The 27,316-nt window shown below is 45.8% G+C and overlaps 1 protein-coding gene across 4 annotated transcripts in view; it reads left to right on the forward strand.

Annotated features, from left to right (window-relative positions):
• The first annotated feature begins 5,599 nt into the window (after positions 1-5,599).
• Positions 5,600-27,316, forward strand: part of LOC120947239 (disheveled-associated activator of morphogenesis 1) — a 57,157-nt gene continuing 35,440 nt past the window's right edge. The window contains exons 1-2 of one of the 4 annotated variants that reach the window (XM_040362394.2): positions 5,600-6,061; positions 7,563-7,883. In XM_040362394.2, the coding sequence (XP_040218328.1) occupies positions 7,836-7,883 (48 nt within the window). In that variant the 5' untranslated portion in view covers positions 5,600-6,061; positions 7,563-7,835. The remainder of the gene's footprint in view (positions 6,062-7,562; positions 7,884-27,316) is intronic. The other 3 variants (XM_040362393.2, XM_040362395.2, XM_049607055.1) reach the window with 3 other exon arrangements.

Here is a 27,316-nt window from a genome sequence, read left to right on the forward strand (position 1 = left end):
GGAAAAAGTCATTAAAACAAAAAGTTGTGCGATGTTTTTCTTTTTTTCTTTTGGCTAGACGAATCAATCGTGAACTGTTTGTAAGATTCTCATGGAAAAGGGAGCTTGAAACTCATTCGAATAACAAATAATAATGATAGAAGAACTGAAGTGACATTATCTATTGATTAAAGTGCACTATTGCTAGTTTAATTGCTTAAATTGCAGTTTAGAAAATGAGAAAAATGATTTTGTGTTGAAAATGTAATGATGTATTTTGGATCTTCTTTGAAATCTTTATATCTTTATATCACGTTCAATAGATCTTAATTTGAATAACATTCCTTGAAAAACACAATTTGAAATTAAATGTGTGTAATGTGTACCAAAACCAAAATTATGACTTTCCTGGGCTAAATGCAATCATTCATAAAATACATCATTAAACAAAAGAAAGGCAAACGCGTTCGCTGGGTTTGCTCGCGCTCAATTCGTCACACCGTTCCCTTATATTCCTGGTCCGGTCATTTACTCAACACGATACCCCATCTGTGGTTGGCTGTTACGTTATGCTTTCAAATGCACATGCTCCTCGCGGTGCGAAAGGACACGGATTGAATTATCATAGAATGAACAGACAGAATGAATGAAGCACCGTCCGTTACGCTCAAAACGACACATTTCCTGTCACTGCGCACCCAGCTGATACGGCTGCACCACTGGAGCAAAGGCACTGAAGCTCGCGGGGACTGGTACGCGCGCCCTACAGTACAAGGTGCTCCGCTTTTTGGGTTTCGCTCAAAAGGATTTGGACGCAACTATACACCACGCCGGCCGTTCGGAGCAACCGGACACTCAATTAAACAGACGTACGTAGACGCAACGGGTTCGCAACAGCATTCGTTTTGCGAAAACTGCCAAACGTCATCTTTACGTAATCTCGCAAATGAGAGAAAGTCGCCCGGCCCCCACAGACTGGCGCGCGCGCGCCTCCTGCTCGGACGTTTCGCACCTCGCGACATCACCCTGCAAACGATCGGGATCAACCGCAGCCCACCAAGATGAATAAATTCCATCCCAAAGTGTACTTACCGGGCACCACCCTGGCGAGACAAGGGAGGAGAATGTGGGGAGCGATCGACCTGTTCCTGCTGGATCTCCAGCGTGCTGTGCTCGAGTAACAAACGTGGATATGTATTAAACTGGATCCCAGCACCGCTGGTCGCTGCAAATCTGCAATCTCATCCAAACGATCTAGGGACAGTCGTACGTTTTTTTTTTGCGCTGCCTAAACGAGTTTAAATAAAAAAAGGAAGAGAAGAGGGACACGTTTTCGGTCGGCACCAATGACATCCATTTATCAAAATATTTACGATCGGTGTGTACGAGAGTGCGCGCGCGCGCGATCATTCGCCGTATCTAATGCGCAAGCACACACACACACACCTCATCTGACGGTCCAGCCAGACTTGGGAGTTACCTCGGACGGCTGTTTGAGATTTGTTAAACGATCGAGCTCTCCAAATCGTCGCACCGGGTCGACATTAGAGCGGCCAGGGCGGAATGTGCCCACGCACGCTGTGAATGTGAATGAATAAAAGCTTGGCCGGGTGGGATGGCCAATTGGGTGGAAGTTGGAAAGAGAAAACGGACCTAGCACCACCAGAAGGGATAGCAACAAAACAAAACAAACGGAGAGCTTTTGCATCAGGCAGAGCCGCGAAAGAAAATCGCATCGAAATGCGCGATGAGATAACGGATCGGAAGAATTGATTTTGGACATGTCACTCGCGGGAGGAAGGAGAACCAAGGGGCCGGTGCTGAACCCTGTGACAGGGGTTTGAAAGCGAAAGTCGCCTCGTTCTCCTCAACTGGTCCACTCCCGCAAGATCTCGCCGGGATCTGCGGGCGCAAAGTGCGACGATGACGCAGCCCGACGTCGGGATGGGAAACTGGTGAAAATAAACAAGCACCGGCACAGAACTGACCCATGCGCGGGGCGACATCCGATGTCGTGATCTGTAGAAATTAAGCGACAGGGCGAAGGATTTATATCCCGTGCAGCGCTGGAGGTGTCCTTTTCTCTTTGGCGTGTGAGCGAAACGTGCTGAAGGAGCACTGCTTGGAGCGGTAGGAGCAGAAAGAAAGAGGAGGAGGAGAGAGAGAGAGAGGCCGTAGCCTGGAACGCAGAAATGATTTCAACTTTCGTTCGATTTGGCAAGTGACTGCATTCCAACACTGCTTGACAAGAGGACAGTTGGTCATTTTGAAATGCAATAACTGAATTTTGCATTTTGATTTGATGTGTTATTGTGTTACATTAATAACTCATGATCAAACTAACGCTCAGATATTAAATACAGATGATTTTAAAACTAATGATTCTACAATAATGCACGAAAATGATCAAAATAATGTTCTAGTGCGCCAAAAGCTAATTTTGATCCAAATGTTTATTGCGTAGAAATTTAACGTTTGATTATCATGAAATCACTAAATGGAGTTACCATTAGATAGAATATTTTCCAACAATTATACCTTTTTTTTTGTGCCACACTGTTCTCGCACAGAGACACTAACTGCGCTCCCGTCATCGATGCACTTGCGCGAAGGGACAGCAAAGCGAGCAAAAAGCAAAAACAAAAGGGAAGCAAACAGCGACAAAAATACACCACCCGCTCGGGGAGAAAGTTTTCTCAAGTGTCCAGGCCGGGAGTTGTCCAGAAACCAAAAAAACACACACACATATAGCCAGACATTCCCATACCAAAACCAAAATAAAAGAAATTCAACCAGACCTGACGTTTCGTCACGGTTGCTTTTGTGGCTTGTGGGGTTGCGTCCTTCCCCGGTCGGCGATGAGTAGCTGCGGGAGTTTCTTCTCCTGCACTAGACGGGATGCCAGACATTTAAGGTGCAATCCCAAACCGGGAGATTTGTCTCAGTGCTGCATCGTAACAGTGTGCAGGTGATTATTTTTCTGCAATGAGCGCTCGCTGGCCGGCCTGCTGGTTGCTTTTCTTTCCCAAATTCACAAGACAATCCCAAGCAATAGGGCTAGAGCTACTGCTGCTGCTACTGCTGCTAGCCAGCAGTTAAGTGACGACAGGAAGAAAATGCAATAAAACAAACACAGTAAACATAAAAATCATGGTGCATTTTGTTCGTGACCATTTGCCCCAGCCATTTGGCTGTATTCTGTGGTGGAAAATGTTTAGCTGCACATGAAGGGGCACGCTGGGTGATATTTGTTCGTGCTAACTACATTCCGAAGGAGAAGCGCAACCGTATACGATCGACCACTGATGAGATCTTTTGGCTAGTTGATGTTCACTATCGAATGAAAGCTATAAAATCGTACACCGTAACCATATTTTCATTCGATTTGAAACGTTTTCGTGACACTTTTCCGGTACACGATTTGAGTGCATTTTATAGGTTTTTTTGTTTCGAGCTTCCTGTGCATATTTGTAGCATGCTAAAAATATCCAATCAATTTGTCTAATGAGGCTACAACAATACTTCTAGCGTGTGTTACGAAATTTTGATAAAATGAGGTTTCCTGTTCGGATAAAAGTTAATTTCAAAACAATATGTTTGTTTTCTGTTACTTGTTGAAGTCTTTGGAACAAATAAGACCGATTATAACTACAGTCACTGTTTCTAACGTTGATGTTGCCAAGGCATTGAAACATACAGTCCCTTCGGATGGTTTATTCAAAGGTTTGAATTTTCATTTCCTTCTTATAATTTCATTTTTTTTCATAGTCCCATTTAATAGTACATGACGATTTCACATTTTTCTTTGATTTCCTTTTCTTCAAAAAGTAGACCATCATGAAATGCTCCATTAGTTTACTCGATCGTCAAACTGTCGCCTTGTTCGGTGATGAATGTTTGTTGTGTTGTGTTAAGGTGACAAAAGAGCGGGATGATTTTAACGACGATAAATTCACCCTACAGTGTGTGTATCTTGGTCATGGCATCAATTTGATATCGCGGACATCGATGGAAATAACTCAATTTTGTATTGTTTGTTTGCTCGTGTAAACGATGCATTGTTATGTTGGGTCGCTTGTTATGATATTTATCTATTTTCTGATTGTTTGCATTTTTTTGACAATCGGTTTAACATGAGTAGAGAAATTCTTTTACTAGCCCGTTTTTTTTTCACCAATCCACTAAACTACAATGTCATGCCTTCTTTGCTGGGGAAATTAATTATCCATTTGCTGTAACGCGCCCTTGCCTTACCCGAAGAAGCAATTAATATTTCTTTCTCGCCCGCGTTGATGGCGCGTTGATGCAATCTGCCGCTCTGCTTGATGCATTGTCGTGATCGTGACACGATCGGCGTACACTTAACCCTTGCCGAAGCGGACGTCGCACTACACGCATAACACTCAGCGAGTACAGGCGTTAACGAGTGTGTCACCAGATTTTACCAGATGCCGCATTTGCTACCTTCTTCCTCGAGCGATCCTTATCGGTCGTCTTTCACTTCACCGCCGGCCCCTGCTTCACTCTGCTACATTTCCTACCAATCATTCCTGCTTTGGGTCGCTGTAAGATGTGTTGTGTAAAAGACTTTCCATTTAACTCCGCTGCTGGGACCGTACAAGCACTTGAGAAGTTGATGGGAAACGGTATCGGAGGTTTTTTTTTTCATTTCGAACACCAAAACTCTATCGTCTGTGTCGCGAGGTTAACTTCAAAGTCTATCATGGGATTGCGCTTCTCACGGTCACTGAGGTTTGGGACTGCGTGCATTAACAAGATCAAGCGAACGAAATAAACGAAAAAAAAAGCAAAACAAATTTTATGCCGGTTGCAATCAATTGTGATCCAAGCTGTTGATGATACAAGCAAAGCATGCATGGTGCAATTAAATGCATCTACCACATAAACTCGAAGAGATTTGACAGATATGTTATCTTTTTTATTAAAAGAATGTGCACATGTGGTGACCAAAAGACCTGAAAACAAAAACGTCTCTTTTTGTTTTTATTTCACAAGCAAAGTGAAGATTTTTTTGTGTAACTTTTAGAGTTGATGGATACAATACTAAATTCCTTGTCCAAGTATTCATCCAGATTGTTACATATTGACTGACGTTTTGAATTGTTGCTTTCGCTTTTATTATACCTTTTTATTGATTAAATTGTTTGCTTTTTGTAGCTTTGCATATTTATATTGCTATTTTCTTTCATACTTGGCTACATTTATACACATTTATGTTTTGCTGTTTAAATATTCGTGTGATTTTTTTCTATTAATAAACAGTTTTTACTTTTATTATAACTTTTGTTGTGTACTTTTCCACGTTAATAATACTTTTCAAATTAGATAATCAAATTTCCAATTCGCTCCAAACGACGTGTAAATTGCACTTCAGCTGCAGATACTGCGTGAGTTCCACGTGCGAGATCACTTCTATTCGGCATCACCAGCAACCGCGAGAGTGAGTGCTGCCGTGGTGCGTTGATCGTGTACCGCAGTCTCTCCGCAGAGCCACGAGCGCTCGTTCACCTGTATACACCGCGGTGGCGCTTTGCACCACCCTCAGAGCACCACCGGTGGGAGCGGTTTCGCGCGAACCTCTACGCCTCGAACCTAGTGCACAGGCAACACGCTCCGTGCGCAACATTCGGTTGTTTTCCGTTGCGCGGTTCGCATCGCAGAAGCGCAACCCTGCTCGCGGTTTCGGTTGTTTTGTTTTCGTTCGCAAACAGTACACATTTAACAGAATATACCGCGTTCAGCAGTGAATTTATCGTACAGAGAAGCGAATCGTGCAGTCGTGTGAAAAGACGTACTCCACACGATGCACCGGTAAAGTGCATTCACTTTCGGTATTATGGAAGGAGTGCACTAGAATATTCTGTGGTGTGATTGAGTGCAAATTTTTGTTACAATGTGAATGTAAAGTTCACAGCAACGTGGTAACGTACTAAAAATTGCTAATGGTGAGCTTACACAACACGTTTCTAAACACGCGCTATGTTATCATCAGCTGGTCCCAGTGTCGAAAGACCATTTCCGAAACCGGTCACAGGAGAGCAGTGATTCCGGATACGCTACGGTAACAACCATCATGGGGTGGGCGCGATTTGCATCAATTTGCAAATCCGTTTCCCATGCAATCGATCGATCGGGACACGGTAACCTTCCAGCTCCGGTCAGCATCCAAAAGTGACACGGGGTACGTGTGAGAGAGGAGTGCGAGTGATACGTGCATTCCATTTGATCCTTGGTCGAAGACAAGTGTTTTGATGAAATTTGAGACCACTTCAGTCGAAAGAAAGTTCAACCCACGGGGCACGGAGTACAACATACATGGTGGGACGTCGTCTAGCAGCTGATTTAACGTTGGCGCTAAGCTGTGTTTATGTGTGAGAGTGTGTGTGTGTGTGTGTGTGTGTGTGTGTGTGTGTGTGTGTGTATGTGATCAAAAATATAAAAAGAAGACGACGTGAAAAAACGCATGAGCTTACATCTACATATAAATCGTATTACACCGGATCGGAACGAAAGTAAAAGTCCAAAACCGGAGCTAATCCTCCCTTCAGGCGCACCAGAGACGCGCGCTCCCGCAAATGAGGGACCTCCGAAAAACCGGAATATCGAACCGGGTGGACGGATGGCGATGGTTTTTTTTTCTTCTTTTTCTTATAAGCTAGTGTGGTGTTGCGTCGTCTTGCTAGCTGGTGCGTATGCTGTTTCACGCTCCGAGTGAGACTCGGGGAGGTTTGGGGACCCTCATGCAAAAGGGCGTTAGCAGGCTCCGAATCTCAATAAAACACGCAGACACACAATCTAAACTAAGGAGCGTCGCACCAGTTACGGCCTGCTCTGCACAAGACATTGCGGGAGAGAGATTGCCTGTCGCTATTGTTTTGCCCGACACGGCCTGTTGTTGTGCTGTTATCGATAATCAATAGACGTCGTTTTGATCGTCATCATCTGGCAACTGTCAAAGCATCAAACCCTTACCCCGATGAGGTGGAGGAAAACTGTTAAGTAATGGATGCGAGACAAGAAGCTCGATAGCTTTGAGTTTTTGGGCAAGTTTTCTGTCCACACCCAGTGCACCACGGGTGCTTTGGTGGCTGGTGCGTGCGCCCTTCAAAGCCAAAGCTGCACACGAAACCGACGCCAGCGGTACAGCTTCCAAGCTGCAAGCCGTTTTCATGTAACTGTTGATGTCGTTATGAGTTTTGGGAAGTAAAACGGGTGCACAATGGATGGAAACAAAAGCCACCCAGGCCTTGATAAAAGACGCGGTGCTGTATGGTACACTTTTTGTTCCGATTTTTTAGTAATGCTTTGCCAATTCCCAACCGGAAGCTGTGCCGTGTGATTATGTCAACGATCATTTTGGGTTGTTTTTTTTTGTACTCTCCTTCCCGTCTTGTGGTTCGGTATTGTTTTTTTACGAAATTTTTTGTCCATATCACAGCAGTATGGCTTGATCGTGCCATTACACGCGTTGCCTTTCGGGAAAAAGCTGCGGCGTTTAATTGTTAGATGCTTTCTTCGGTTTCCTGATTTCTCAAGCTCATTTTTCCGCCCATCTTGTGTAGGAGCGTAACTGAACCAGTGAGTGTGCGCGGTAGTAAATGTTTCGATTGAGTGAAGTTGAAACATAGTTTAGTTGCGCAGTAAAATCGTAATCGTAAGCACACACACACAAAAAAGTGTAACAGTAGTAGCAGCGGTTTTGGTGGTTTTTCGGTGACTAGCAAACAGTGCATGTTTTGGGAAATAGAAATTCGTCACCCTTCTACGGCAGTAAGACGGTGCGCTGCAACATACATACATCGGCTGATCTAAGTTCAACGACAAACAGATCCGTCATGTGCAGCAAAAACAATTTCAACGTTATAATGGAGAAAATTAATACGGTAGGTAGAACACGGGTTGGATCGGAAAAGCATCTTCATATAGTGTAAGATAGCTTAACTTCGTAGGTTATTATAAGCTTATATAAATTGTTTCTCTTCTATTTGGCGTAATGTCCTGCGCGGACATATCCGGCCTATACAGGCTTTTGAGACTTAATTCATTACCACACGCAGTCGGTCCTTCCTTGCTACGGGGGGACGGGTCCATTCTAGGCTTGAACCAGTGACGGGCATGTTATTGAGTCGTTCGATTTCACGACTGTACCACGGGACCGCCCCAGAATCGATAATACATAATGCAATCAAACGAATCTGGAAGCAGAGAGATGTTCTTATAGATTTCATTACAGAATCAATAATTCTATTTTAGGGGTATGTTCCATATTCAACATGTTTATTGGAAAATTAAAAATTTATAGTGAAATTGTTAAAAGTCCATATATCAATCAGTCACATATATGCCACAACTAAAGAATGACACCAAACAATTGACGCAATAATATTTTTTGCCTCTTTCTAAATAAATCCGATTAATCTAAATCGAAATCATCGAACGCTGAAAACAACCACGGAAACAAATCTATACCTGTTGATATACGTGAACAATCAATCCCATCCTGATCGATAAGCATCACTGTTGACCTTTTCCCACAGCTGCATTCGAGAACTAACCAACAAACATAAAAACTCCTCGTCAAAAATCTTTTCGTGAGCGACATTACGTTGAACAAATTTTCATTCCCTTGTTGCTGGCGCGAAGCAGCTTCGATTCGCTCGCAAACGCTCCCTTCCAAAACACTTGTTCAACTGTAGCAATAGCACAAAAAATAAAGAGCTATTTCCGAGATTACAATCTCCAGCATGCACTCCACCACCACCACCAGGCGTAGAAGGTGGTTGGTATTCGTGCAAAAAGGTGGTGCCCGTTAACGTTCGATTGCATTTAAAAGTTCACCGCAATCTGTCCGCGACCGTGCATCTCGATCCCTTCCCAAAACGGGAATTGAAACCCACGAGTGCCATGTTCTGGTGCCGATGAAACTAACAGCAAAAAAGAATTTAATTTTATATGGAAATCTTCCACCACGTGCACCGTGGGGCTTGGTACAGCGAATCGTAACCGTAAGCAGCCCGCGTCAGCGAGTCGTCACAAATCCTGGATGCCGAAGTAACCGAACGCGTGGCTTGCGCTCGCAACGACAACGGGAGCGGAGGCGCGGATAATACGCAACACCGAGGCAACGTCAACTGATCTGCGGATTGGCGTTGAATTCTTGCCACGGGGTGGTCGGGGCAATCACGGGGAAATGCCAACCGAACCCAACCCAAGCGGGTTTCGCGTTGCTTTGCCTGGCGGATGGAAAGCAACCGTTGACGAAATAAGGCGCACGAGCGCGCACACTCCCGCTAGAATGGTGGTTTTGTTACACCCCAGCCACGAAACACCTGTCATGAGGATCGCGAATGAGGCAAACAAAAAAAAAGCCCACGATGTGGCGTTTCTCGTCCGTCTGTCTGTCTGCTCCGGTGGTAGCGATCGCGTATTGCGTTACTTTTGCCGCTACTTTTCTGGCGGTACATTTGTTGATGTGTTTTCCTGCAAGCGCCTCCAGGGATATACCGCTGCTGGGCTGCTTGCTACAGTTTGGTGCTGGTTGGTTCGCAGCTACTAGATAACGAGTACAAAAAAAGTTCCTTGCTCGGTGCTTGGTGCCAGCTGCCCAAGCTGCCGTACTGTCATACACGCACGCACCGGAGAAGAAAAACGAGAAGAATTGAAACGAGTTTACTATCAAAGATTCCGGTGCTGTTTGCAAACCATAACAAGCAGGGTAATTTATTGCGATCAATACCAATCGTATTGGCCGCCTGTGCTACACAGAATGATACGATCCGGGTATTCTTTTTTGATAGTCACGGTGATCATACTCCAAAAGGCACTTGTTTTCCTTTTCGAGCATACATTTCTGTTTTGTTTCACATTTTCGCCCGTTCCATGCTTCTGTTTTCCCCGTGTAACGCTTGTAACGGAGCTTGCTGGGGGCTATTATCTGCAAAGCAAACGATCTCGATGATGTCGAAATGGGTGAGATTGTGCCGGGGCGTGAGCGCAAGCGAGAAACCCCACCACCGTTGAATTAACGCCCCAAACCGTTAGTAATTTTCGTTGATTATTTGTTTTATCAATGCGAACCCCCCAAAAAGGTTCGAAACTCGCTACTCAGAGCTTGGTTTCCCGTTTTTCTCACCCAGCCCAAGTGTATTCTTTAACTAGTTTTTGCTGTCTCCCTGACCTATCTTGGCCAGATTGAATTTGCTAACTTTTTTATTTGCTTCAGTCCACCTTTAACTTGAAAAGCTTTGTCGTTTTTTTTCCTTTAAGCGTGCGCTAATGGAGTCATATGTGTTGGGCCACTAAGCGTGAAGTACTTTCAAGTGTCCAAGTTCCCGTTGGCGAGATCCCAAAATAGGGTTACACCGTTTCAGAAGACTTTAAGCATCTCTTCCGAGGCGGTACGCTTGTACGCGTCCTCCAGTGCTCTTCATCTGGGTGAAGAAAACTCCCGCCCGTAAGGCTGATAAACATATTTTAGACAACTCTATCTGCGTTTGAGTACACATTTGATCGGAAGCATCTTGTAAGCGATGCTCACTTCCCTCGCTGTAACAAGAGAATGTGCATGGTAATGAGCAAACGGTAGAGCATTTGGTTTTGTTCGTCATAAAAACGGTAAAGAAACACTTATTTTTGGCTGCTGCTTTGTGAACGGTTTTGGGTTGCTCTCTTATTTTGTTGTACTTCCTGGTACCATCTATTGCAATGGCTTCAAATACAGATTTTTTTTCGTTTGTTTCCTAAATGTAGGTCACTACCGTGCAGCAGAGTATATGCACCTGCCGCATCGGATGAATGAATATTTATTTCACGCTAACATTGAAGGCGTCACTAATTTGCTACCGTGACACAGTATTGGCGGAATGACGGACGGCCAGCTAATTAAGCTCCAAAAAAACTCACCTGCCACAGCTTGATGAAAGATATTGCCAATGTGACACATTTGGAGCGCTCATAATGATCTGAAAGCATACAAAACAAAGAGATTCCAAAATTCAATCGTTATTCCGGTGTGTATTTTTGCCATAATTAATAGCAAACAAGGAACTTGGTCAAGTTTCGATCCGTTCCTTTCTTCTTTTCCCCCTTCCCCTGTGAACCCCTGGTGGACTGTACTGTATATGCGCACATGGCAGGAAATTGTTATCGGAACAACCGGCAGTGCTGTGTGGTATGTAACTGTTAGGGAGCTCTGTCATAGTCGATGCTTCCGATACTCGATGAGCAAACTCGATTGCCCGGAATTTCGTGCTTCGATAGTCACCGTATAAACACACATACACAAAAAAATAGTGCAACTCTTGCCTTCTTCCATTACTTCCTAATGCGTCACCGAAAACAGTGCTTCCTATTTCATTTGCTTCCATCGCACGATCGATTCGTTCGCGAACTGAATTCGATGTACCGAAGTGGGAAATGGAAGAGCAGGAAACAAAATCACCATTAACACCAGAACATTACTGGTAGTACCATCGCACTGGAAGGAAAAGTGAAACACGTGTTACAGAAACCATCACCGGTACACTTTCTTCTGGTAGTAAATGTTGCGATGTTCTTGAGCTGTTTCGCGGCCGTTTCCCGCAAGCACAGCCACGTTTTGCTCACGTTGGTTCGTTTGTTTGCAACGACAGGTGCAACACGGCGCGGAACAACGGCATGCCAAAATCCATTACCGGTTCAATGCGTGGAGGAGTAAAGGGGGGCTTTTTTCGTGATCGTGCGCGAAAACATGATCAGAAGGTCGCTTAGCTTCGACCGGCTGGCTGTAAGCGGTTAAAGGCGATTTCGGTAGCTTGAGTGATGTAGCGGATTGATGATTTAATTGGATATGGAAGATGCTGATTGCATTGGTGTAGCAATGCAACAAAGAGCATGTATATGGATGAGTGTTTTTTGTTTGCACTGACGAAACGTTGAAGATTAAGAAAATGATATGTAGAACATAGGAAAAAAAACAACTGTTTATGTTATTACGCTCATTAGAACAATTTAGTAATGTTTTAATATTATTTTTCTTTAAATTGCCAGCAAATTAATCAGTCTTTTTTTACTAAGATTCAGCTATAATACGCCAAGTTGAAATATTTGACAAACATTTTTCCTCTAAACTCAAAGCTTGTTTGAAAACAAAATTGGCAATACAAATGAGACCGTTTCAAAAGTAGAGGCTCAAAGCTAGCTTTCCCCTATCAGTTTATTTCACAAGCATGAAGGCTGATCGAGCGATGAAATGATGCTGAAAAGGTTTTACAGAAATCTTGCTATTTCTTAACTTGAAATAGCATACGATTTTACCGTTTCATGGAACATATTTACAAGCGAGAAGTTATGGAAAGACCCTAATCTTACATTAGAGCCCTACAAAAATGAAACAAGAATTAAAAGGCTCTCTTTACCTTTGCCAATTTCTATACAACCCTGTGACCCAATGTCACAAATTAGCCCTTTTAGAAAAGTTGTTGTAACTGGTGGATTCTGTTCTCAACAGCTAGCAAAATGCCCATCAAAAATGCGCCCCATTGCAATTAGTTGCTCGTGTGTCACCTTGTAATGAAAACTCAAACAAGCATCATTACCAACCATCCCACGACACAACACGACCGTAGAGAGCAATTTCCAACAAGAAGAAAACAGACCGCACAACCAATAACCGATCAATTAGAAGCATTTAGCACCGGATGAGCTTGTTTCGCTGGGCTGCAAATGTTTGCCATCGCTATCGGTTTGTCGGCTCGCTTCTTGAACGGTCCTCACTTTTGGCTCTCCAGCTCCAGCTGACCCTAAAACAGTATGACCTCCCCCTATTCATACTCTTTCCACCTCTAACCTCTTGCAACACGACGTGTCCCCCGCTAGGGGGTTGTTGCTTTTGAGTGCCGAAGGACAGCGGTTACTCGTGGCGAAATTGGCCATCGCAATTAGGGTGCGCAGATGAAACACCATTGTCCGACGGGCAAGCAGCAAAGCGCTCGTACGGCCAACGATCATGAGGATGCTGGGGGGACGCACGGGTGAAACTTCCTTGAGAATTTCCTTTCGGAGGAAGTTGCCGTTCAATTGCTGGTTGGAAATTGCATATCCTACAATTAGAGCCAGTACTTGCGATCGGAACGTTCGGAAATGACGCATCCTCTCGAGCGGGGTTGAGATCATAGCACAGGATCGTAAAAATTATGTAGAAATAAGTACTTGGGTGATGTTTGTTCGCATATTCAGAACCCAATGCACCTGCGTTGCGATTCGAAGATCACAATTAAAGCAATTAAAGAACTATATGCGATGCATTGTAGTGTGCAAAATTGTTCCCAGAATGCTACATCAAATGGTACCGAGAGGGGCCAATTCATCGAAATTAAACCCGTCCAGCGTAAGCTGATCGGTTCGGACATTATAATTAATTTAATAAACTTAAACCTTCCACTAGCGCTAGCAACGCTTCACCAACGTTCACTTGCGTGAACGCATCACGTTCACTTCGCTGGGAACGGCCAACACCTGAATTTCATTAACTTCCAATGCTGTGTAAATTTATTAATTTTTTAAACCACCAGAAGCTCCCCACCAGAAGCAGATAGGAGGAAAACAACAACGAGCCACAGTTTTTGCTTTTCTTTTTTCCTTCTCAACTATTTCCTTTTGGTGTGCCTCTCGCGCAAGCATTCTAGAATGGAAATTATTAAATCACTTCATCCAAAGCCCGATTGAAAACTGCCCATACCTTTTGTTGCCCCGTTTTATGTGCCTCCGTTTCGAATCCCACGACACACGGTCTTCGGGTCCTCTGGAGGTCACCGAAAGGCTTTGCGAAGTAGGCGAAACCTTAGGCCGGTATTGGCAAACGGAATGTGACATTCGTTTCAGCCGTTGGAGTCGTTCACCTCGCACACTCGCACCGAAACGTGCATCAGCTAATGTGCACGAGTGTAGTGGCACGGGTAGGGGTGGGATATATACGCAACGCCAAAAAAATAGCACCCCAACTAGAGTGGGAGCTTACGCGTGTGGCGTTTATGTGCAACACGGTGCAGCTTTCCACGCGGTAGCTAAGAGCATATGCTGGCTCCACTAGTTCGGGAAAGAAGTCGCCGATTTGGCGGTATCGACGATAGCGAATTGATTGCATTCGCTTTTCAGCCGTCTTTTTTGCTGTAAAGAGTTATGTTTCAATTCGTCGGCGGAAGGTGCTGCTTGCGGAATGCGTACGACCCTGAAGCTTAGCAACACACGTAAACTGCGTCTGTGGCAATTTTTGGTGGATTAGTGGAAGCAGCAAGTAATCCAAAGTACCTTAAGCTGGTGACACATTTTGCTTCGTTTGCACTAAAGAAGATTGATTTGTACTTGCGAAAAAATCGCTCTACAAGCTGAGCTTGGGAAAAATTAATTATTTGCATTTTGCTTCATATACACACTTCCATATAATCGTTCCTATTCGTGTGTATTACTTTTCAAGGCGATTAAATTGCTCCTGCCACACTTCCCAAAGTTCAAAAGAAGCCACGAGCTACAGGTTAAACGTAAGCTTAATTACATTTACCAAGCCGCACTCGATGCTTTGGTCGCGTTAAACCTTCCGCTTTCACCGGGATCGACAGAAGTGTGCCTGCGTTAGGTGCAAAGAATAATGAGTAGGGCACCCCCCAAACATGCACCCACTAACATAGCACAGGAACGCACCGCCGTGCCACACGCCGGGTTCAGGTAGGAAAAATGGAACGGTAAGCCCAACCAGCCCCATTCAATCCATCTTCCACCTGTGCAACCCGGCAACGAATTTTTGCGTGAACAATAAAGAGTGGAGTAGAGGGTCAGAAGCAACAACAAAAAAAGAACCAAAATAGATCGCTCAAACTAATTTCGTACCCAGATTATGAGCCGGGAGGAAAAACAGGGGCACTTGCGCCGGAGTTATTTACGTGCGTTTATGAACGCATTCATCCCCAGCAGCCGGGAGAGGTTCGCTTCTTGCCATCTTCAACTTGCACGCGCTGTAGAAGCGTGGTTGGAAAGCAAAGAAAAAAAGAAAAAAAAAGGTTATCGCTGACCTAATTCATTTGTGCTGTGTGGATAAAGATCATTATTTGTAATAATCCCACATACCCCCACCACCAGCAATTCCGATAGAGACTCACCCAGGAGGCGCTCTGGGTGAAGTGCTGGGTGCGTGTACCGCCAACCGAACGAAAAATGCACACGATTCATGTGTACCACCACGGCGAGAGGTCGACGGCGATGATAATGAGGCGATGTGCACGATAACTGTGAAGAGAGCGAGAGCATACGCCGCGCGCCATGCTGCGATAACGAGCGCAAGCGTTGTTTTGAAAAATTGGTTTTCCGTCTGAATGGGCTGAAGGAGAATCATTTCTATCAGAAGTTTGAATTTTCATCACCACTATACCATGTTGTGCTCTGACCTCTCACCAGGTCATCGAAGAGTTCGGGAACAGGTTACGGCACGCGCAACAAACAACCTTGCGTAATTCAATTACAAAGATAGCGATCGATGCATTCCTATCTGCCTGCCGAAAACCTGCTCCCTACAGTTTGTCTGAATAGGTCTCTGAAGCCGAAGTCTTAGGCCCACAACACATCGACGCTATGTGTTCAGGCCTGTAATTCTGTTGTTCTATGCGCGCACGCGCCTATTACGCGCGGGAATTCACTTGGAACGAGCAGGAAGCTGACTTCGACGCATCGTTTTCGTTCACTAGAGCTACACGCCCGTTAAGACCCGCAGCAGTGATGGGCTGCTCTGATGAAGAAACCACTTTCCACACCGCACATTGTATGCAAAGTGCGAAGGGGCAGGTCCAAGATCTGAGTCCGAGACAGCGTTATGCTGACGAAACGAGATCCCACTTGTTTGTGTAAACCCCCGTTGTTCTGTATCGCGTTGGCATTTGCAGCTCTTGAAGGGAGCGCTAGTGCGCAATACAGCCAATTCTAGACGCCCGATAGACGCCTAACGCCTTAATTTCTCGCTCGTTGGGCAGCCCGTTGTTCAAAACGGGTTGTTTGTTAGCGTATTTACTCGTTGGTAGGTTTCATACCTAAACCCTCTGCCTACGCTCTCGGTGACCACACCGACGAGGAGTGGCCGATCCCAGGGCAAACCACTGCCACCAAGTGGTTTGACAATTTCAAATCGTCCTCCCATCGGCAGGCATTAAAATTGAATCCCGGACGTCATAAATCATGGGCGATAATCCAAAACCCCAGCACAACGTCCAGCGAACGGTACCAATCATCAGCTAGCATCCCCTGTGCAAGTGCATCAGCGGTCTCTAATTAACGGAAACCGTTGCGCGCCGTGTACCGTGGACAACAAACAAATTGAGACGTTTATCGCAGGATTCTAGCACTACCCACGTCAATTACCCGCAACAGTCCCTCGAGGGCTTTTCTATCCCACTACCCACACGAAACTCTCTCGAGCTGCATTTGGAGTGCTCGTAAGTATGGTTAGAAAACCTGCACACGAGTTTGCACCCTGCAACAAGCCATTCTAGAGTCATCCAGCGTTGGCGTTGATTTGTTCCAAGGTTTCCTGCCACCTTTATCGGTTCGGCTGTATCGGGTGTGTACAACAGGAAGTGGGACCCACATTTGAACGCCCCTAGAAATTGTCCCGAATGTCACCCTTAATGGTGGTACGATTTATGGCCTGAAACAAAACGGCTCCTCTTGAAGCAATCTCTTGCGGCGTGTTTTCTTCTTCCGATTGTCTCTTCTAATTTCGGGTTGGCGAAAACCAAAAATCACACTAGACTTGCAGGCGCCACTAACCTCACCGACTGCTCTCGAGCGTCTTACTTTCTTACCATTCTCAAACATGCCGCTCAGGTTTCGGGGTGAACACAAATTAGAAGCGGGAGAAATTCGACGACACGCCGCTTCCTGTTGTTTTGATTGAGTAATTTAGAGAGATCCCCTGTTGCCTTCCATCTCGCGGGGGTTTTGGATGTGTAAAACACACACAACCACAACACTTTGTGTCAATTCTTGCACCGCTTTCGGTTCCATTCGTTGTGTGAGGCGGAAAGTGTACTTACGGCTTGTCGCATCAATCAAGCCAACGAAACCTGGGTGCTCTCGAAACGGCACGGAAATCCAAGGTAATTTCCATGGCAGATGACACCCGACACCTGAAGGTGAGCACTCTAGCGCTTACTAGACATACTAAGAAGCTGATGGAAGAGAGAGAGATAGAGAAGTAGAGGAAGCTTTAATTAAAATCGCAACATTTTGACCATCGCCTATCCACCCTGAAGCGACACCCAAGCAGATGACACCGTGATGTTGAGGCACCATCATCATCACCACGGTAAATAATGGAGTGAAAACATCAACCTCTAAGCCCAACCGTCCGACTCGGACTCGGATGCAATGGATGTACTTTTGCTTCCCGTTTCTCATCGCACACAGCTATTTTTTGGTAATCATTTGTTGATGGCAGGCAGGTTTTTTTTTTAAAATACTAATCGCCTTTACCTTCAGGGCTTAAAACACCGTTTCCGCTTAATTTCACCATTTTACCACTTTCTAACCATCTATTGCCTTTTTTTTGTTCGCTTTTTTCTACAGGTAAGCAAAACATGGACCTTCGCATAAAGCTGCCATAGAGATACAAAGACGCTTCCACGTAAGTCAACCATAACGGCTGGATATTCAACAGCAAAATGATCGTCATTTGACATGTCAGCTGTTGGCTAAACACCGGCGCAACTTTTCAGCCCAAACTTTTCCCCAAAGCAAAAATCAATCAAAACTACCCCGAACTGGATCGAGGTCACTGGGTTAGTACGCTCTTATACCTTCCCAGAGGTTCATTTCCTTACCCTGCAGCTGAAATGAGATAAGTTTTTGTTGTTGTTGTTGTAGCAAATGAACTCATTTCCGTAACGGCCTATTCGTACCTTAGCGACCTTAGTGTAGCGGGCAATGATCGACAACTGTCATCGAGCAAATTTGAAATTTCTATCAAACGGTAAAACAAAAATCCAATTCCGCAGCAATTGATCGTTAGCAGACAAATTTTGTGTAAAGACAAGACGAGCTCAAACCATTGCCGTGCCGGGAGAAACGGCTTACAAACAGAAACGTCTTAATGACACACCAATCAATCAGCAGGAGATTTACCATCCCAAAGGTTGTGTGTTGTGTGTTGTGCCAACTACAAGCTCATCGCGTGCCTCACACAACCCCCGACGGACAACTCCAACTGGACAAACAGAAAGAAAGCAAACCGCCACGGCATTTATTTACCCTACAACAAACGCGTGTTTGCCGACCACATTCGTCGTTTGATGACCGATTCCGATTTTTTGGCACCTCGTTTCACACCTCCCACCCGTTGGTGTCGTCTGCTTCGTGTTTGCCTAAGCTCCCACGTCCATTTCATTAGCTACCAATTTCGCGGCGTGTCGCAAAGATGGACGAAAACACATTTTCTCCCATGTTTTTTTCTTTCTTTTCTCCTCCCCGATGTGCTAGAGGGGTATTTTCTACGGGTGATTGTTTCGTTGCACGTGGGAAAGTATTGACGATCGCCGTTTCTCACCTTCCGCGTGCAAAACGCTGTGCACAGTTGGTGATCGTGTTTGCCAATTCCGCGCACGAATAGTGTTGTCTTTTGCAAGGTGCCGGCTATGGGAAGGGTGTGAAATTGGGGCTCAACGTAGGAGGCTTATTTCGTTGGTAGGGTCGCGTGTGCGATCTTCATTAGGGCGTTGCAGTGCAGAACGTGAGCTAAGGCAATGAGTGGGTCAGTAGCTCCCAAGTGCACACAATACGAATGCTACCGGGTCACTGGGTGATATGCGATGCATTTTGTGAGCGCTTCAGAAATGGAATTGAAAAGCATATCGAAGTCTGGTTTAATATGTCTGCTAATTTGTAACAGTTAATCTCTTTGTAAAGGTAATCAGTTTCACATCTGATTACCTCATTCAGTGGTCAATTGAATGATTTTGGTTGTTACGAAACTGTGTTGAAAGGGTTTCGAAAGTTCGATTTAGTATGCAACATGTGTAACAACAGAATCTAACATGATATTGTCGTTGGACCTCGAGTTACAATCTTTTTTGGGTTAATTAAACCTTGTAATGATTACTACTCTCACACCGAAGGGCTCAGATGCCGTAACAATGTGATTGTTGTTTGCTTATTATGTTGTCCCAACTAACGAGAAAATTCATGAATTTATTCATCGTAATGTTTTTTTAATAACTCCATTTTCATGCACTTATAACAGACTCCGTTTTATTGCATCAATTTATCTTTCCTTAATATCTAACTATTTATCTATACAATCAAACAATCCTGACCAAACAAACAACCTTCGATAGCTTTACATGAATTCATTCTCAATGCAACGCGCGATCAAACACTTCACGGGTTATCGAAAGATTCACGGACACAAGCGACGAACCTGAATCGATGGTACGTGCCATCAGACTTTCAGCCATCCAGGGACATGCAGACACCAGGGTTCTTGTGCTCGTAGACCACCACCGGATGAATCTGTTTGCCCCTCTGTGTGGCAAGGTCCTGCACCACAGCGGAATCCATCGATTTTACCGCACTCACATGGGTAGAGCAAAAATCGAAAATGTTTAATAATTGAACGTTCAACCGTGCATGGCCATGAATTTGGTTCGTCACTTCCGAATGCATGAGATGAGCGAGCTAAAACAAAACAGTATGCAGAGAGCGAAAAAAGCAGCAACAATCCCTTCCATCCATTGCACGCTGGCTGTTCTGTAATCCGTCTCAATGACCACGAACGAAAAGCAGCATCGAGCACGTACACAACGCAGACGCGCACGATGTAGAGATCGCGTTTTGCATTAAGATCGCTCCTGTGTCTTGTTGCTGTGTCTAGCGATGTTAAAGCGATACCCACGACCGGATGACGCTCTTTTTGGCTCGTGCTAAAAATGCTTTAAGTGGTGCGATCCCTTAAGTGATGGATCCGATCCGCACATCGTGCCCGTTGACGGGTGTCGCATTGACGGTCAAATAAAACCGACGTGTAAAAAGTCGGATTTTTTGTTCGTCCTATAGCTTTGGGCTACACAGATGGATTAAGCATACTTTAGTGTATGATTTTTTTTGTTAGGTTGTGTTTCCTGAGAGTGGAGTGGTGTCATTTGTAGTTAAAAGCTTCATCTGAAGGGGGCTGTTTTTTCACCTGAATTTCAAGTCTTTTTAGGACTCATGATACTGTTATAAGGTGTTGAAACAAACCCCTTTTTTGCTTTGATGTTAACCTCTGTTTGGTAGCCCATTTATTGTTTGACGTCATGGTTTGTCACCAGATGTCCAGTCCACAGCTGTTACGAATTTGTTTGATATGGCATGTATATAACCAACATAATGACGTAGCATAGGGATACGGATTCTAATAAATAAAAAAATACTTCACTATGCATGCTTCACAATCAAAATGTTTTCGAAGCCCTATCTTTCGTCACAAATTGATAAAACGTGTCTCGTTCAAAACCAAGCCTCCACTAGCCCGATCGGTCATCCCGGTGGAAAGTTCGGATATCCGTACATAAACACACAAACATGTACACATACACAGACACGATTCGGGTTCAGGGTGAACTTTCGAAACGGTTAGATTGTTGCCCCTTTGCCAGCCGTTGACCTTCCGGGCACGCGGATGTCTTCGGATGGGCGTCGGAATTTCTCCACCGGAGAAGATCACCCTACTACACACAGCATGGGCCGTTCAAAACGCGACCACAAACAAACGTGAGCAGGCAACTGATCTCCGCAAATATTTGGCGCCTTCCCTCCTCTTCTACTCCTTTCTCTTTCACGCTTGCATACGAAAGCGCTTGCCACTGGCCAGATTCAGAAGCGATGGGTTCACCGTCAACGAAAGCGAAATTCAGCCACCGAACCTGCCCGGTTCAGTCGCTGCATCTCTGTCACTTCCTCGGGCGTTTGGCTGGGTTCAAAGTTTTATTTTTAACTTCGCTCCTCTGGATCCTCCCTCCTCACTAGCTCCAGGCTGTAGCAGCTCTTTTGGAAAGGAACCAGTTTTCCGGCACTATCTCCATCGGCCTGACGCCACCGGTACGCAGTTACATGCAAGATCTTCCCCGCGAGTGTGCCGTACAGGAAATGTAGGGGGTTTAATGTGTCGAACGGTTTTATGCTCTCTCGAGAGGATACATGCATGTGTGTTTTGTGCTCAGATGCTTTTTGTGTGTATGTGATAGTATGTACAAAAAATAGGCATCAACTGCATGTAAAAGATAATAAATAAAATCACACAAAATAAACCTTTTCAAAACACAGCCGCGGCTTAATTGCACTTCATGCACTCTCCTGCTTTCGAACAGCTTGGGAAGGGAATGATAAGTAAACGAACGACAGATAAGCTGTTTCCTTCACTTTCACTCGCTATGCGACGAAGTAGCGTTATTTCACGGTGTCAATTACTATACTTTCCACGCTAGGGCTAGAATTATTGCACACTTCAGATGCATCAAGCCCGGGTGTATCAGCGTCATTCCCCCTTTTTTTGCAACATTTCATCCGTCCCAGTTTGACTTCCACGTTTACTGCAGATGATTAACAGATACGATCTATCTCAATCAAAGCGTATCGCTTTGATATGATACACCACCACTCTAGAGGTCAGCTTCCAATCAACGCAACAGTAGATTGCGGCCACCAGCTTCACCAGCTGCCCTCTTAGCTGCGGGCAACCGGGCTCGTGAGCGCATTCCGGAGATTGTGAACGAATATGAAACATAAACAGACACACACAGACACCCTTCAACAAAGGTGCAAAGCATTCCCCCGCGTGGAGATAGAGCAGTGTGTTGCATCCGTACCCCGGTAACCACAAAAAGGTAACGAAAGTGAAAGGTTGCCCAGCATTCGAGGGGAGAGTTCGTCTTTAATTGATTGAGCGTTTCTCGTATCGCCGCTGCGTGTTGCCGTTGGTGGTTTATTTTTCATCCCGCTGCAGCGGCGTTCCCGGTGCCCTGTGGGAACAGCTGACGAGCGTGCGTCACCAACGCTGAGGATCAGCCGCCGCCCGGGGGGAGGATTTCTCTAATTTAATTAGTGACTCCCGCGAACAACACACGCAGGTCCTAACACGGTTCCCTGTCTGTTACCAGAAAACTCCAATCGCTGAGCCCCTCGAAGCTGTTTCGGGGAGAAATTAATAAAAGCTTGTTCCACGGTTGTTTCGGCTTTGATGAAGGTCGTAGGTGGTGTAGATGGTGTAGGGCGCACAGTTCGCGCATCTAAACCATATCATCCGCCAAACGCATTCCTGTTGGCTTCCGCAATAACACCGCGAAGCCATTCAGCCAATCTAACACACACACTCGCACCCGACACTGTACCGCCAGTCGTCGAAGTGAAGGAGGCGTTCACTGTGCCCTTCTGTTGTTAGTCGGTAGTGTCAGCCTCGTCCGTGATGCGATGATTTCTTTCAATGCTAATCAACACGCCCCAACGATACCGATGCAGGGGAAAGTGACCACCGGATGAGAATGGCAAACGTCGCGGGCGCATACACACACACATAACTGAGGACCCACTAAGGAGAGTGTAGTGCGCCCCCGTTTCCCAGTCGGAAGAAAGTAATGCCGTAGGTACGGCTTCAGCAAGATGACGACGCTGAGAAATTGGCAGTCCGAACGCCACCGATTTTCGTCCGGGAAGCGGAGCGGCTCGGATATCACTCCAGTACAAAAACCACGAATGGTCGTACCCCCCTCTCTCTCTCTACCTTACTCCGCCCCAGTAAACCAAACGGGGAAGGGCATCAGCAGCAACAGCAGCAGCTAGAAAAGCTTGATTGAGTGGCCGAGTGTGCTTTGTGTCACGAGGCGGCTTTCTTCTTGGGTGCAACATTGTGCACGATGATATCGTGTGTCTCGTGCACACGATGCTGCGAAGAAAAGGGTTAAGGGGAGGGGAGAAGGAGGGATTTCCCCGACCTGAGCCTGGCATAATGGCAAAGCGAATAGTCGTCCGGTGATTTGATTGAGTGATACACTTTTCATAATTGACCACACGTACTGGCTGGCTGGCGTGTGTGTTTGCGGCTGTCTCCTCCGTTGCCAGGCTCCGTGGCTCAACAACTGTGAAACACCGATGGCAGGTGAAAGCCAAGTCGTAGTATTCTGCTCGATCCTTTCGACTGGCTGAGCGCTACCAAAACCTCAACCTCAGCGTCAGCTATACTGCAGGACAACAAACAGTCCTCCAAACGAAGTGCCGTGTGTCTGTGTGTCGAAGTCGGAACATTGACGGAACGGTCACATTGTCGGTTGCCTAAATTGCCCTTTTGCTTTAATTGGCCATTTACATCCGGGGTTCGTTAAGCGATCCGCGGGTGAGATTTTGCGGTTGCGATTGAATTAAACGAACTAAACCGCGTCGCTGGACAAAGGGGATCGGGAATCGCCGGGAAAAAAGGCAGCACTTTCTGGCGTGGGCTTGATAAAAAGACGCCATTGTGTGGACGACTCCATATCGCCAAAGGGACGGGTTTCATGATGAAAATAAAGAAATAACCCTCCTCATCGGTGAGAGTATTTGTCATTGAACATGAAATATTTACCACATCAGCCAACATACATACGACTTCGTCTAAAAAAAGGGCAATACAAAGGCGAAGGATAAACTAAAGGACGCTTGCATACGGTCAACCAAAGAGTTACAGTAACAAACAAAAATGTCTTCTACCTCCCCTTGTCAACCAACCAACAAAACTTCCAACCAATTCCAGTGGTTTCCCTTGAATACTGCGTGGTTCTTCCTTATACAGGCATAAACTATCCCGCGATCAGCGCCTACAGCCTACTGCCAGACCCTCATTAAACTAGCCCAAGGAATTCCGTACACCGGTGAGGAACTGCGCGCCACTCAATGTCAGCAACATTTCGCACTCTGGTATACTGCCACCCCTCCGGCTCCAATCGAATGCCTCTTGAGCTTCTGAAAACACTCATTACGTTTTGCGTTAATTTCTTCCATGCTGACACGGTCAATCGGCTTTTCAGATCTTAATGTGCACTTACTTTCAATTTCACCCGTGCAACCCGTGCAAGGGGGGAAGGTTACGGCACAGTTCATCTGATGATCTCACGAGACAACAAGCGGAACAGACTTAGGTGGTGGATGTGCTTTCAGTGGGGAATGTTTAAGTGTGCGCGCTACTCGGTCAAAGAATGACCACTAGAGCAAAGGAATTCGTGAGCGTAGCAGTGCTGGGCTTAGCTTCCTGAGCGGCCAACCCGTCACTTAGTCGTGATTAGAACCGGCGACTGCGCCACCCTACTTCCCGGGTCATACTACCCAAGACAACGTATTAGCATAGCAAAAGTAATTAGACAAATTGCTTACTATCGGCGCGCCGGTATCGATCCGATCGCTGATCTGATCGCCACTACCACCACTTCACGCCTGTCTCCGCGATCGTGACGACATCGCTGGCCGTAGATCAAAGCAGGAAGCTGGATCGCGTACGTACAATCAGTCGCACCTCGAACGCGCCCGGAGCGACAAAGCGGCACTTTGTTGAATTCCAAATGAAAGAGATCCATTACCTGTCGCGCCTTATCGGACTTTGCAATCGAATGTTTGACGCAGCGAGCAGACTCTGTAGTACGCTGGGTCCGCTGTCCGAAGAGCAAAACATCTGCCATTCTGGTCTGTCCGTCGGTGTCCTTGCACCGGATTCGTGCACCAAACGAGTCGGCCTACGTCAAGGATGTTAAGTTTGGGAACATATTTTAGGCTCGTCCAAATCTGGTGGACGAATAAAAAAAAGGCGAGCACCAAAGCGATCTTTTGTTTTCTCACGTTTTATGGACTAATTTGTCTGTCAAGGTCCATCGTTTTGGAAGGATTTGGGTTTTTGCGGTTTTGTTTGGCGGATTTTGTTTTTGTTTTTGCTGATGATGCTACAGGCCGATAGGCAGCTACAACATTTAAATAGCAAATCCATTTGCCAGATTGTGTCGCTGTTTCTGCAAAAACGTGATCACCGGTGTTTGGGGACTTTGTTTTAATTAAAATATTAATATGTTTCATTTTATCGGCCACGCGCGCGAAGTGCTAGACTTAAATGTAGCAATAAAGAATAGTTAACGCCTTAATTCGCCCTGAAACCATTCCATTGCCTAAATGTTTCGCTCAAGCCATTTCTCAATGCGAAAACGTTTCTGTAACGGTACAGCATGTGCCTGATGCTTTGAAAGATGCCTCTATCATCGTTTTTTTTTTTTTTTTTTTGGGGTTTTGTCTGATTTGTATGCCGACCTTCCAGTTCTACCCTAAGCCTAAGCCACCGGTGACGAAAGGCGTATCTTTCGCCGCCTTTCGCTCGGCGTGATGCATTTCAGCAAGCGTAATTCCCGCGAACAAGAAGTAAGCGGCGGCGGCGTGAAAAGATGCAAAACATGTGGAGCAAAAACATCGACATCGGCGGTGAAAAGGGAAGCGAAAAGGGGGGAACCGTTTTTGTCACGACAGCAGCAACTCCCTACTCCTTTACCCCATCGCTCGTCTAGACAGTACAAAATGGACCGGGAGGCTTAACCTACCGTCACGAAACTGGGTGCCGCCAGAGGGTTCACCGCGCGAACCACGATTAGTTGCAAGCGGCGTTGTGGCGCCTGCGCATTATGGATGACTTACCGACTAACACTGGGTAAGTCGGGAGAAGGACAAAAAACAAACCGCGTTAAGCAATATTTGACACATTAGCAAGTGCTTACGGGCGGGCTTTGCAGAAAGTGTACTTAGCCACTGGAACAAGACCGCGTGATGAAATAATAGGGCAAAGATTACAAATCGGTCGTGTGTAACGACGCAAAAGTTCATGTACGGGGGTGTGTTTTTTTGTTGATTTTAAGTCATTTTGGCATGAGGAATGTCCTTGTCGTTTATGGCAACACATTTTATTAGTTTAAGCTGAGAGAATCACACCGGCTGTCCTACTTCTAATCGCTCCAGGCACTCACCATCTTACGCATCTGGAACGGATTATTGCACCCGTTTATAACAACCAGCTATAATCTCGATCGCAACCACCAGTCCCCTCGCGGAAGATCATCACTTTCTTCACGCACATAACACATTTTATGGTTTTTACTACAGCAACCTCGTACCGAAAGCAACGCCCCAACCCGCCGTGCTCATTAGCAAACCCTCGACCGCTTCATTACGCGAGCGGCACGCGCATCGGGATGCAATAAAAATCGAGCCCTCAAGGCCCAATTTTGCGACGACGCTTCCAACCCGTCCGCGGCGTTAGGAAAATTGGCCGTTGCAAGGTGAAGCACCAACCAAAAAAGAGAAAAAAACACATGCAAAACGAGGTCAAACGTAACAGTTTCGGTGGAAGTTTTTTTTTCTCGCTGTAATAAAATTATGATTTCTCACACACGCTTTAATCCATGCAATCTTTAGTGCGCTTTGCGAGGGGAGAGTGTATGCAAAATCGATCCTCCAAACCCTCCCGCTGCTAAGCCGTGCCCAATCGGCCATTAATTGAACCGTGAAGATGTCGTGCGGAATGGTTGTATAACCGTGAGAAATAATTAACTCGCATCACCCGGTACAGCCAAACCCATTGCGTTCAAGTGACATCAATTAGGTGCGTGGACGAGCAGGCGACGAACCCGCCCGCCTGCCGTGCGAACGATCGCTGCAAGATTCGGGTTCCTCCATCGATGACGATTTTCGATTCCTCCCGCGGTTCAATCCGTGGCAGCATATTACAAACTTATCTAATCGCTCGGTCTAGGTGCAATAAAGTTTTCTGCTTTAAGGGGGGGGGACTTACTCAGTTGCGCAACAGAAGCTATTCCAGTCGAGATGTGAAACAGGGATAAGAAACACCAGGCGTGGAGGAGTTGAATTTCCATTTTCACTGATTGGTACATGTGAAGCGGTGCAAGTACGTACGAGGTACAATGAACTGCGCAGGGTACCGTACCCGTAAAAACCATAAGGGTGATCTATTGGTCGCGATCGTGGTCGCGAGTCTGTTTGTGAAATCAGACCGGGGAGTGTGTCCCGTCTGTCAATTGTTTCACGGCATTGCTGGTAGTCAAATTGGACGCTGGCTGGTGGCAATTAACCTTAAATTGCACGATCACTATCACTCTCTCTCTCTCTCTCTCTCTCTCTCTCTCTCTCTCTCTCTCTCTCTCTCTCTCTCTCTCTCTCTCTCTCTCTCTCTCTCTCTCTCTCTGCGAGCAAGATTTGATCGGTTCACACGAACCGTGTGCTTTGCAACTGGTGCAGCCAGGGGTGTGGCAGT

Source organism: Anopheles coluzzii, chromosome 2 (genome assembly GCF_943734685.1).
Source record: "Anopheles coluzzii chromosome 2, AcolN3, whole genome shotgun sequence".
In the NCBI taxonomy this organism is placed as follows: Eukaryota; Metazoa; Arthropoda; class Insecta; order Diptera; family Culicidae; genus Anopheles; species Anopheles coluzzii.